We start from the raw sequence: 13,666 nt of genomic DNA, 5'->3' as shown, positions 1-13,666 counted from the left end.
AGTTATTCAGTTACTTGAAGCAAAATGAAATCTTTTATTTCAGTGAAATCACTGCAGAGGCATGAAATACTGGACAATTGCCTTAAGTCCTCACTTGACTCATCAGGATAAACTGAGGCTTTGTGTCGATATTAGCATTTCATTAGTACCTCACATGCTTTTGGTGTACTTGTGATTGCTTTAAATTTTGTGTTGAAACAACTACATTTTGCACTGTAATAATATGAGCACTAACTGTGTATTGTACAGCAGTTAGGGAATTGTTTTGAAGAATCAGTTCAATGTAGACATTTTGAAAAGGTTAAGTCCTCTGTGCTTTATGATAGCTTAGTGCAATTTGCACTTTTGTTTTACTTCCCGTTTTCCTGCTTTTATTTTTCCTGTGACATGAAGCAACAGAAACTGAAAGATCAAAGTTGAGATTATATCCTATTGATAGTATCAGTTTTTTCTGTGTATAATTATAGGATTGTAATCTAAACTGGAATTTTTAGGCAGTAAGCCACTATAAAATGTTCTAGATAAGACATAACATTATTATAAATAAAAGCTTAATGTTTGTAAAGATATCTTTTCCACAAGAAGAAATAGTGGTGGCTGCTAAAAATGCTACAGTGTTTATTAAGGTCGTTTTGGTTTATGTAAATATTTGTAAATTGGTCAGTGCCTGTAAATTTAAATATAAATAATCTTAAAAACAGTTTTAACTTTTTCAAAAGGACTGTGTACAACTTCTTTTAGACCTGCTGTAGCACAGTTTGTACCTCTAATGTATTTGGTTTTTTTGCAGACCAATTCAAATGCTAACAAGACTTGCTTTTTGACTCATAAAAGGTGCATATTTTCATTTTTTTCTTTAAGTTTAAATTTTTGTATGATCAAATGGAATAAAGTTTATATATGGAAATTGTCGATGTGTTTTTTGCTTTTTTTTTTTTCTTTCTTCTGTGAAAGTCTTTACTTCTGAGATGAGATTGAGGCTGTAGTTATCATCTGGAGCTGAACCGAATCCAGTTATTGTGTGTAATTATTTAGATTATGCAGAGAATCTTGGAATCAAGTTCATCCATCTTTAAGCCAACTAGCCACATCACCACCCTATTTCTCTGGCATTATTAGGAATGAAGCTTTCCACACAGGTGAATTTTTCAGTTTACTGATGATTAATGCTTTTGAAGCAATTAAGCTTTATATACTAGTTCTTTTTCTTGGAAATTTCCCTAAAATGTAATTTACACTATGCAACTCTTCTTTATCAGAATGTGTTGAGTATAATATTCCAGTAATGACTCCAGGTAATAATTATAAACAATAAATAATAGCCATAGTACTCCATAGTAATACTGTGTAGCTGTCAGACATGGATAAGTGTCTGGGGCATTCTGCCTCTACAGTATTATGACGTTTCCTAATAAAGCCCCAGAATTTACCATGGACTCCCTTCATGCCACTGTTTCCTCAGCTTTCAGTGACCACCAGGCCCCCTATCTCACTGCTGCTGCTTTTCAGCCGTATCGCTATAACAGATAATCAAGAAGTTAATAAATTTACACCCAGTTGTAAATCAATAGACTGAAACCTAAGATTATGCACTTTGTGACTGCTAAATATGTCAGATAAGTGGTCTGTCAATATATGAGAGAATTTTTTTTTTTTTTTTTTTGCAGTACGCAGGCCTCTCACTGTTGTGGCGTCTCCCGTTGCGGCGCACAGGCTCCGGACGCGCAGGCTCAGCGGCCATGTCTCACGGGCCCAGCCGCCCCGCGGCATGTAGGATCTTCCCGGATCGGGGCATGAAGCCGTGTCCCCTGCATCGGCAGACGGACTCTCAACCACTGCGCCACCAGGGAAGCCCTGAGAGAATTTTTAGGCTTTTAAATTATTTTCAATATGAATTATTTAATTGTGTTGTGAATAATACATTCTTTTCTATTTGTATTGATCTGGCCATTTCTATTTATGTTGTTAGGAAAGTAGTGTTAGAAAGTTTAAAATGTGCAATCTGTACTGCAGTTCTAAATTTTGGATTGGTTTGAGCTAAGATCTTCACAAATCTTGTTGACTATAGTTAGTGTTCCTAAGAAATTTTGAGTTAAATGGAGGGAATATACCTGTAGTTTTTTTGTGTGTGTGTGATACGTGGGCCTCTCACTGTTGTGGCCTCTCCCGTTGCAGGCTCCAGACGCGCAGGCTCAGCGGCCATGGCTCACAGCCAGCCGCTCCACGGCATGTGGGATCCTCCCAGTCCAGGGCACGGACGCACGTCCCCTGCATTGGCAGGCGGACTCTCAACCACTGCGCCACCAGGGAAGCCCACCTGTAGTTTTGATTAGTGTTTAATAGATCCCACAGCTGCAATTGATTCCTTTTTGTCCTAATGAGCAGACACTTGGGATTACTAATGCAAAAGCCAACCTGCTGTAAGAGAATGCATACTGCTGATGTTACACCTGGTTTAGTGAACCCTGGAAGGCTGGACTATTGCTGTCTTCCCTCTCATGCCCCCTAGCTGATGCTTCTGTACTGTACCTCAACTACCTGCGGTTCTTTGCCCACAGACCTAATGCACACAGATGAGCTAGGGATAACTGTAACTGGGGAATACTACCTAATTTACATTTATCATATTTAACAACTCTGTGAATAGAATTTGCTGTAATTAAAAATCAGTGTTAGCTCTTCTAGCCATAAAATCATTCTTATGAAAAAAAAGATCTTTATGTATTGTGAAGATATCTCTACCTGTTGTACATAGCAGGCCTGTTCTCTTCAGTGCAGGGACCATTCATTAAGCACCTACTATGTGCTAAGTACTTTGCTAAGCTTCTGCGCTTGTATGAGATGGGGATAGTGGGACAAAGATAAACTTACAGTCAGTCTACTGGGGAAAGAGACACAAACATAATTTGAATATAGGATAATGTGGGAACCTAAAACAGTGTTATTGAGCTTAAGCTGGGGATTTCAGAGAAAAGTGTGATCTTGAATGATGAGTACCCAGGTAAATAAAGACGGGAAGAACGTTTCAGGTGGAAGGAATTGTGTAAGGCACAGTGGTGTGACTTGATAAATGTTAGAACTCCTGACTTCCAAAGACAAGACCAGACAGCTAAGATGTGGGTTGTTAGCATTTATCTTCCCAAGGACCTTGTGCTTTAGTCCTAGAACAGTGGGAAGCCATTGAGGGCTCTTAAACATGGGCATGGCATGATCTGGGACTTTGGGTTGAATTTCAGACAAAACAGACTTTGGCCAATGTAGGGAAATTATTCCTCTTCAAAGTTTTAAGATTTGTGGAGATAAAAGTTTCCTGGCTGAATAATCCAGGGGTCACTGAGGAAGAGAATACACAATATTGATTTGCAAATATAAAAGGAGCCAATACTGAACAATGGTTCAAAACTGGGCTTTTGAAATGGGCAGAGTTTGTTTCCCGTTGGGTCACCTTGCTAGCAAAAGGAGACCTTGAGCAAGCTAGGTACCCAAGCTCTTCTGAGCCTGTTTTCTCATTTATAAAACCAGCATCTAAGTTAAACCTACCACAGCAGAGTTGTGAGGGGGAAATTACGAGTGCCTGAACTAGTAGTAAGTGTTCTGCTCTGTAAAAGGGAGTAGTTATTTGGTTGGGATAAGGGCCCATCGAGTAGCTCAGTTCTGCTGCAAACCTGAAGCCTACCAAACCCACTCTAGAGGGAAGAGAAGCAGGGGGGCTGTGTGCCTTTCCTCCTCCCAACTCCCGGATGCAGCGGGAGCCTGCGCCCCTCGGAGTGGTGCTCTCCAGTTGCCCAAAGGGCCCGCCAGGGACCCGCCTAAATTGGGGCGGGGAGGGCTGCGGGAAGTTAGACGCACAGGGAACAGGAGACGCCGAGCCCCGGCCCCAGAAGCTCGGTGGTGAAACTTTCTGACGCTTTCTATTTAAAGTCGCGGGGCTCGCCCGCCCCCAGGAGGGAACCCGAGCCGCCCCGCCAGGACAGGGCAGGGCCGGGCCGGGCCGGAGGCGCCGTCAGAGGGAGAACACCAGGCGCTGCGCGGGCGGTTCCGGCTCCAGCTCCGGCCCGGGAGAGGCGCGATGGCTAGCAGCGAGAGCAGCCACGCCGCGGACAGCGCCCTGGGCTCCGACGCGGACGAGGAGGTGACCCGGGGCCTGGACACTGAGGAGGAGTCGGGGGGCGAGGAGGACGAGACGGCCGCGGAGTCGGAGTCGGAGTCGGAGCCGGAGCCGGACGCCAGGTAGCGTGGCCCCTCGCTCCGGGCCCGCAGCCAGACGCGCGCCGCCCGGGCCGGGAGGGCGGCAGCGAGGCTGGGCGGGTGCTGCGCGGGGGAAACGCCGCACCCTTCCTTTCCCTCTTTTTAAGCGCTGGGGTTCATTTCCCTCGAGCTAAGCACTTTCTCTCTGGGGGCGCTGCCTTGGGAAGAACTTGAAGGTGAAGGTGCTTGCTGTCAGCTGGAGTGACAGGCCCGGCTGGAGCAGCAAAATTCATCCCTCCCCATCCCCCTTTCCGCCCTCATTACCACCCCCTCCCCCCAGCCGGCTCCTTGTGACTTGCTGCTGCTCTTGTTTATTCTTGGGGATTTACTTCGGGTTCTGCCGAACTGCAGACTTGCGCAGAAATGCCTACATTTGGCCCAAAGCCTAGGAACAATCTTGAAACCCTGAGCTAGAGGAGAAGAGGGTATGGGGTGGGGTGGAGGCCGAGAAGCCGCTCTGGAAACTTCAAAGGACTGAAAGTCTCCTGGATGCCCAGCACTGACCTAGGTTGCTAGAAGAGGACTTAATTTTTGTACAAACGCCCATACATTCTTTGGAAAAAAGAAGCATGAATTTCAGTCACCCCTGTTATTAAAATTCTGCTTTTTTTTTTTTTTTTTTTTGGTCTCAAACATTTATCAACATTACATGTGAATACAATTAGGTAATAACTATACACAAATGTGGGTCTCCCTGCCGCCCTTCTTTCTTGCAGGCCCTAAAATGAGAACAGCAGGAATCATCTCCTCTCGATTTGGATTTGTTTTTACCTTTCCTTGTTCTCTTTGAGTATGGGGATGGGGGTAGGGTGTTTGTTTTTCGGTTTGTTAGTTGTGTCCCTTCCCAAATCTATTAATATCAGTAGAAAGGCTTTGTAGGTGACAGATGGTTGTGCAGCACTGCAGAGCACCCATCTTACCCAAAGTTAAAAGTGCCGTCCAACCAAAGACAGCAGAGCTGAAGCTGAAACAGCCCACAGAGGGGCATTGATTAGGGTGAACTGTCAGTCAGATAAGAAGTCTGGAATATCGGTCACATATTTACCAAGTGGGGAGCAGGCACAGTCCCTGCCCTCAAAGACTTTATGGAAGAAGTTAGGAAGCAATATGGGGACCATGAGACAGTGTGCTGAATACACGAGAGGGGAGGGAAGGACAGACCATGGTACCGTGGAAGGTCAGAAGAGTGTGTAGATGTGCGGCTGCCTTCAAAAGTAGTGGGCATGACTTAGGCCCTGGAGAATGGGCAAGAATTGCAGAAAGGAGACGCAGAAGAGAAGGCACCTGTAGGAGATGGAACAGAAGTAGGGACCTGTGATTCCTGGGTAGTACGGAGAAGGGGAAGTCTGTCAATCCAGCCTTTTCCCTTAGTGGCATCCAGGATCCTCATATCCTTTTGTCCAAGCAAAATTTGCACCCCTGCCACCCAAGAATCTGAAAACTCGTTTACTCTAAAATGTGAGCAGCTGATAGAGATTCAAAATACCACTTTGGTGTTGCGTTGCCCTTTGCCAAAGGTCAAGATCTTCAGGTAAAGGCATAATTTATCTACAGTAAATGTCAGCCTGCTCTGACTACAGATGATAAGGTGGACACCAGGCCAAGCGTTGGAATGTAGAGTGGAGGGAAATGTGGGGGAAGAGGTAGATGGTGGTGGTGGAGGCCTTGAAAGCCATCCCATTTAAAAAATTTTGGATTTGATGACATGGGTAACAAGAAATCAGTAAACTTCTGGAGAGGATTTAGGAGAACAGATTGGTGTCATTGAGAAAGGAGACTGACAGGCAGATTGGAAAGTTGTGTTTGGGGAGGGCTCAGAGCAGAGAGGCAGCAGCAGAGAGAAGGAAGGGAGATATGTAGGGATTGCTCCATGGTGGGGCAAGGCGAAGGGAGGTGGCAGCTGTAGGCTCTTTCAGGAGAGAGGTTTCTGTTGGCAGGAACTCCTCTGGGAAGTGGGAGTTCTTGAATGTTTTCTAACCTCAAAGTGTGATCAGAAACCAAACCATTTTGGTGGGCATGAGTTTACAAATACGGCCTAAAGTTCTTCTTTCTTCTGAGACTAGAGGTGAGAGCTTCGAATATTCTCTAATTTATGGGAAGGAAAAATGATGAGACATTCTTCCTCTCAAATCCTCCATCCAAGTTTTACAGTTAAAAGAGGGCTCACTCCATGCCAGGCTCAGTTCTCATTTTAAACCCTCCCAGCAGCGCTGTGAGGTAACTGTCCTGTTATACGTGAGGAAACCGAGGCTTTACGTAATTTACTGAGGGTATAAGGCAAGTAAATATAAGAACCAAGATGTGAGCCTCTGTCTGTTTACTCCCAGCCACTGCTAGACTTCCACACCTCCCTTCTTTTGGAGTGAAAGACCCTTTCTTACTGTAGGGGAACCTTGAATGGCTCCAACTACCTTCTATATGGAAAGGTTATTGGAGGAAAGGGAAAGACCTTTTATTCACTATTCCGAATAATAATGGGAGTTTTCCCCTTCTTGAATGGAAAAGTTGTCTCTGTGTTTCCTCAAAGATCAGAACTATTTGCAGAAGTTGATTTACAGACTGATTTTTTTTTTAATTGAGAGGCATGAAAGTAACATGAAAGTAACTGAATGGAAATAGCTTAAGTAATAATAACAGAATGATTGATGATGGCATCTCTTTTGGTATTATTAAGCCATTATTAAAATGTTATTTATGAAGATTTCTAACAGTATGGGAAGTGCATATATTGAATTTGAAAAAAAGTTCATTTTATAATTTAGAATGTTCTCACTATAAAATAAAGTGTGTATTGGAAAAAGGCTTAAAAGGTTAATAAAGCTTAGCATAATAAAGGTTATAGTAACTTTTATTAACCTTAAGGTTGAAAAAAGGTTAATAGTCATTGTCTCAATAGTCATTGAGTGATGGGATAATGGTCGACTAAACTTTTTTCTTTAACTATATTTTTTGGTTTTTCTGTAATGAACAGACAGTGCACTTTATTATCAGAAAAAGACTTCACTTTTAAAAACTCAAAAGGTACAAAGCGTCATCTGCTTGTGCATCTTTTCTTTGTTCTTCCAGCAATAATATATAGAATTATCTGTAGCCACCTTTCTGAATCAAGGAAAAAAATCACCTTTAATTGTAAAGTGCAGCGAAGGTCACCATTATACATGCCAGTATTTGTATTAGATTAGAGAACTACCCTTCTGATATATCATTCAGTGATATGAATATCATTGGCATGAAGAGTCCTGAATGGCAACCCTGTTTGCCATTCCATCATGGGCAAATCTCCCATCCTCTCTGAGCTCCATATTTCTCATCTCTAAATTGGGATAATTTTACAGATTTATAAAAAGGGATAATTAGTGATAATTCCTAATTCATAGGTTGTCACAGGATTAAATAAACTATGTGAACATGTGTAAGAGTGCTTGGCCTTTAGTAGGTTACCGGTAAGTTTTAATTTCTTTACATCCCTTCAGATGAATCATTACTAGCAGCCAAGCTACCTTCTGCCCACCATTCATCAATGAGGGGAGAGTGATGTCTCCATTTTCAGTATGAGAAATGGTCCTATTCCACTTTGGCTTTCCTGTGTTCCTTCATTCACTAAACATTCATGGAATGCCTACTAATTGCCAAGGACCATGCTGGGGATACAAACATTACTAAGACTCCATTACTGTCCTCAAGATAGTCACATTCTAGGTGGAGAAACAGAAAAATGTAATTATGTCATTAACTGTTATAAGAGATATAAGGAAGAAAAGGTCTGTATGAAACACCTCAAAGTAGGCAGGAAGTCCTGGGGTCTATCCTGCCTGGAAGGATGGGGGAAGACTTCATCCAGGGCCTTTGGAGCAGGGTCTTCAATCATAATGAAGTGCCCAGAGGGCTCATTGTTTGTGGATATAAGAAAAAGATTTTCATGTTGCTAAAACTTCATACAAAAGTTGTATGTAAAAAGCATCTCTATAAAACCTGCAGGATTTGAGAGCTGGGAGAGGCTATAGAAACATCTTTTCCCAACCAATCCTTTTACAGATTCAACAACTGAGTTTCAGGGGACGTTTGTTCAAAGTCACACAACTTTTTAGCGGTAGAATTAGGACTAGAGCCCGGTGTCTGGACTCCAATCTATGTTCATTTGTTTATTCATTCAACAACTACTTATTGAACTCTTACTATGTGTCAGGCACTTTCTAGGCACAAAGGATACAGCAGTGAACAAAATGAACCAAGTCCCTGCCCTCCTGGGAGTGGCTTTCCAGGTTGGGGAGACAAATAAACAAACAAATATGTAGTATGTCAGATGGCAATCAGTGATATGAGGACAAGTACAGCAGATAAGGGTTATACTGTTTTGGATAAGGTGGTGAAGAAAACCTCTGTGATGAGGTGACATTTGAGCAGAGACTGAAGGAATGAGTATTCTAGGCAAAGAGGAGAGCTAGTGCAAGGGCGCTGAGGCAGGACTGTGTGTGGCTTATTTGAGGAACACAAGAGCAGAGTAAATAAGGGGCGAGTGATGGGAAATGAGTCTAAGAGGTGGTTGGGTTGCAAATCATGTAGGACTTTGCAGGCCATGATAAGGGCTTCTGATTGTATTCAGAGAAAAATAGGAAGTTGGGTTCTGCCTACCATACCACTCAGGGTTAAAAAAAGAAAAGAAAAGCACAGTGATTGCATTATCCCATTAAATAGTAAGCGCCTATACTCTCGTATACTCATTAAACACCTGTTGGGTGCCCAACACTGTACTAAATGTTTCAAGCTTATGGTCTCCTGTATGGAGGAAGTTACGTAAATAGACATCCATGATTTTTGTATTTTTCTGACTGTAGTCCGACGAAGCCTGACTCTTTTGGTCTTTCCCACAGATCACTTGGAAATTTTTCAGAATTTTTGTTTTGGATCTTTTCTGTTGGTCAATTTTAATTTCTCTGTTTAAGCGCAGAGGTTTTTGCTACAACAGTGCCCAAATCTTAAAAATCATGTTCATTTGCAGCTTTGCCAGTGCCTGTATAAAAAAGGTCTGCCTAAGCTGATAGAATTAAACTTATTAGTGACATTTACGTTTAATCACTGTAAGAAAGAAACCTATTGGAAGGTGAGAGGAGTTTGTAAATGGTTTTTGTTATCAGTATGGAGCAGTCTGTTGCCATATGTCTATTTATATGATGTCTCTCACTTCTGTGCTTACCTAGGTGTTTTGACAAGTGTGTTATTTGAGACAGCCCTCTTCTGAGGTCAGTGGAAAAAGCTGAGATGGGAGGGGTGACTACTTAGGATGCCAGAGACTGAGGGAGGAGAGAAGATAAAGCAGAGGCTCTTGGAGCCAGGAATTGAAGAGCTATTTAAGTGTTGGCTGCATGGGTATTACATGCCCTTGGTGAGACTTTGACTCCGTATAGGGGACTACAGCAAGAGTTGGATTTTTTTTCTTTAAAACAGCAAGCCGACCAAAATGTGGGACATTTTAACTGATAGAATTTTGCCAAAAAAAAAAAAAGTCTTATATTCCCTGGATATTCTGAACCTAGGCTCAGTGAAAGCCTTGACTCAATTCGGACAAAGTAACCAAATTCCCCTTCCTTCCTACCAAAAGAGAGAATCCAGGTATAAGAGACTGGATGTGGTTTGTACCTGAAATAGTAATCTTTGATGTAGCCCAGTATTATCCAATATTTCTATTGGATAATAAAATAATTACAATGTGAACCACATATATAATTTATAATTTTCTAACAGCTACATGAAAAAGTAAAAAGAAACAGGTGAAATTAATTTTAATAATATGTTTATTTAACTCAATATCCAAAGTATTATCATTTCAACATATGATCAATATAAAAACTATTAATGGGATATTTTACATTTTTGTGTGCCAAGTCTTTGAAATTTGATGTGTGTTTTACATTTACAGTACATCTCAATTCTTCTTCCCCACCCCCAGGCTACATTTCAAATGCTCAGTAGCCACATGTGGCTAGTGGCTACCATATTGGACAATACAGGCCTGATAACACCTAGAAATCCATTAACTTCACTGGAATGCAGAGAACTGTTCCACTGATAATGAGTTCTATATGCTTGGCCCTATGCAAGGCACCAGAGACATAAGGGTGGTTGGATGGCACAGTTCCTTCTTAAGGAGCTCACAGCCTGGTGAGGGGAAGCAGGTAACTCCAACATAATGTCATAGCACTACACTGAGGATATTAACAAGGGAACAGAGAAAAGAAGTATATTCTTCTTAAAATGAAATTTAGAAAGATTTTGCAGAGGTGATACTCCAGCTGGGCAGAAAGATATTCCAGACACAATATGTGATTAGATATTCTTTAGTTCCTGGTTCCAGCTCTTGTGCTAATTCCTGTTCTGTTTGAGCTTTCTTTTTCTCATCCAGAATCACTCAGAATTTCCAGGACTGGGAATATTTGTTGAATTAATAAGTGAATGGCATGAATAAATGAGTGAATGAATGAGCAGGTGAATATCAAGTCATCCAGATTCCCTTGAGAAGCAAATTTAGTTGGGATGCTGAACCTGTTAGATTAGGTAGAATTTCATTAGTTGCTGACCATTCATTTTCCAGGAATTGACAATAGCCAGGGACTCTGGAAACACAATAGCTTGGAGGCGACAGTGATAAGTACTGAGGGATTGTTCAATTAGGATGTCTGTGGTTATCATTCCCACCTTCTGTGACTCATTGGGAAGCCTCCCCTAGACTGACCCTTGAGCTGGATCATAGATGGACAGATAAGAATAGGCTTTGCATTTTGCCCAGAGAAAAGTCCTCTATTAAGGCAACCGGAGTATATTCAGTTCCAAAACTCTACATCCTAGTCTGATAAAGTCCAAGATATGTGGGAGGGTTAATTGATGCTACCAAACTCTAAATGCTCAAAGCCCTCTCATGGAGCCATTACTATGCTTTCTTAGTTTGGGTACACTTCTCTTAAAAAAAAAATCCACAGCTAAACAGAAATTTTCATCACAAATTTCCTCTTATTGGCTGAGTTCACTAGGGCACTTAAAATTGTTGATTTGTAAATAAAATGAATTTCCTCCTGTTATGACTTCATTAAATTAACATTTATTAAGTGGAACATAGGGTGCCGGATGGTGAGCATGAGTAGCAATTCAACAACAAAAGACCACAAGAGAAATTGAACTAGAGGAGTTTACTACTCACAAGTCCTGGAGGAAATGCACAGCGTACCTCAAGGGGCCATACAGGGAGGTCAAGGCGGAGTGAGTACAGGCAAAGGGAGAGACAAAACCTGGCACACATGCCTTTATTAGGGTCTATGTGTGGAATTCTTGGGGGTTCTTGGGCTAAGACTGGATCAGTCAATTCAAACCAAAATGCATGGGGTTTTGGTAAATTGCACAGGACTCTTATCTAAGGGGCGCACAGGGGAAGACGATGGAAGGTGAGGGAGACTATTGATCACAAAAATTGTTGGGGAAGTCATATCAGGAGCTTACTATGAGGACTGTCTCTGGGACATGTTCTTACATGAGGAGGCTGGTATCAGTTTAAGGCCCCTGCAGGCCACTTGGTCCAACAAAATGAATGCCAGAGCAGCAATGCCACCATGTTGCTTAGCTAAATTCGAGACACCTCCAATTTCAGAAATGTACCTACTGAAAGAAAAGAGGCTCATTCGTTCAACAGATATTTGATGAGGGCCTACTGTGTGCGAAACAAAGTAAATTAAATCTAGAATGAGTGAAGAAAACAGAGTTCCTAATCTTTAGAGTTTAGTCTCTGGAGAGGGCAGGCATTAAGCAAATAATCTCACAAGTAATTAGTTGAAGCAAATACATTGGTAAAATGAATTGTGCCTGGGGAGCAGAGGCAGGGTTCTGCTAGGATCCTGGTCCTTCAAGTCCCAGTCTCTGAGGCCTCCTTGCTCCTTCCTCTGGGAGTTTTCTGTTGGTCTCCTTGTCATCTTGCTAGCAACTTCTCTATCTGCCTACAACAGGAGGTTTCACTGCCCTGTGGTCCACATATTGCTGGAAGGCCTGGCTGCTGATGACATTTATCCTAGACAGGACTTTAGCATCATCTCCCTGACCTGTTTATGCTTCTGATGAGTGAACAGAGACCCAGAGAAGGAAGGGAAACCGACATCAACTCAAGGAATAGCTAGTCTATTCCAAGCATGGTCACTTGTTAGTTTGGTCTATTTTCACAATAGCTCTATGATATATGCATTGTTTTCATTCCCATTTTATGGAAGAGAAAATGGAGACTTAGCAATCTTGAGTAATTTACCTAATGTCAGATGGCTAGTAAGTATGCTAGGATTCTAACCCTAGTCTAATGGCATAGCCAATCCTGGAATACTCATGAGTTCAGTGCTCATCACCAGCTCTAACACACATCTGGTGTTTATTAGCCAATGTCTTTCTTTTTTTGAGCATAAATTTACTTTTAAAAAACAATTATTTTGATTTACTTCTGATTTTAAAAGCAAAACATAAAAGCCCCAGACAATCTATGTAGTAGCTAATCCTGACCAGCACCTCAGCTATATTAAGTTTCCTAATGTGTAATAGGGAGAGTAGGTCTTATGTTTAAAAATAGATGTTAGGAAAAAAAAAAGATGTTAGGCAATCCTGTGTGCTTGAGTTTTAATAAGGTCAAACATAGCAACACCAAAATAACTTCTCTGCATGCTCTATGGGATCATATGATAAATGTTCAATAGGTATTTACTTATAATATCTATAAAATTCAGATCCTCTGTTTAAAAGACAGAATTTGTATGATTTAGCATGGTATACTCTGAAGTTTTCATATCTAGTATTTTTTTTTTTTTTAAGAGAGAATGAAGAGAAGAGAGTGAGACAACCGTCTGTCTCTTCTTAGAGTTTTGGAATGTCCAAGAAGGACAGTTTTGGAATGTCCAGTAAAGTCTCTCTTCATCTAGCACCATTTTGGGCATAAACCAGATTACAATGCAAAAACACTTGATAGGATTGAAAAGACCTGGGTTATCATCCTGGCTCTGCCATTTACCAACTGTGTGACTTGGGGCAAGATAGCCTCTCTGCATCTTTACCATGGCTTCCAAGGCCCTACCTGACCTGATTACTTCTCAGCTCATCTCATACCCTTCCTCTACTACATTCCAGCCAAACTGGCTTTTTTCTGAACCTCCTGTGTGCTGTGCTAAGCCTGTCCCTGAATCCAGGTCTTCGCTCTTGCTGTTTTCTCTCCCTGGAACACTTTTTCCTTAAATCCACCCTTCACGTTTTGGTGGAAATGCCACCTTCTTAAAGAGGCTTTCTGCAACCATCCTGCCCGATGGGCTTTCTTCACATCTTTCACTATCGCATTGTTCACTGTTTCACATTCCTCTTCATGGTACCTGTCACTGTCTGAAATGGTATCTTTTTGTGTATTTAT

The 13,666-nt window shown here is 41.8% G+C and overlaps 1 protein-coding gene across 1 annotated transcript in view; it reads left to right on the top strand.

Annotated features, from left to right (window-relative positions):
- Positions 1-3,905: 3,905 nt before the first annotated feature.
- Positions 3,906-13,666, top strand: part of CMYA5 (cardiomyopathy associated 5) — a gene marked incomplete at its 3' end in the record, with an annotated part of 102,670 nt that continues 92,909 nt past the window's right edge. Inside the window, exon 1 of the mRNA XM_082836362.1 lies at positions 3,906-4,230. Within this exon, the coding sequence (XP_082692488.1) occupies positions 4,070-4,230 (161 nt within the window). The 5' untranslated portion in view covers positions 3,906-4,069. The remainder of the gene's footprint in view (positions 4,231-13,666) is intronic.

Source organism: Leucopleurus acutus, assembly GCF_964270905.1.
Source record: "Leucopleurus acutus genome assembly, chromosome: 3".
NCBI classification, from domain to species: Eukaryota; Metazoa; Chordata; class Mammalia; order Artiodactyla; family Delphinidae; genus Leucopleurus; species Leucopleurus acutus.
Note: the sequence above shows the minus strand (reverse complement) of the source record. Positions and strands in the feature narration are given on the sequence as shown.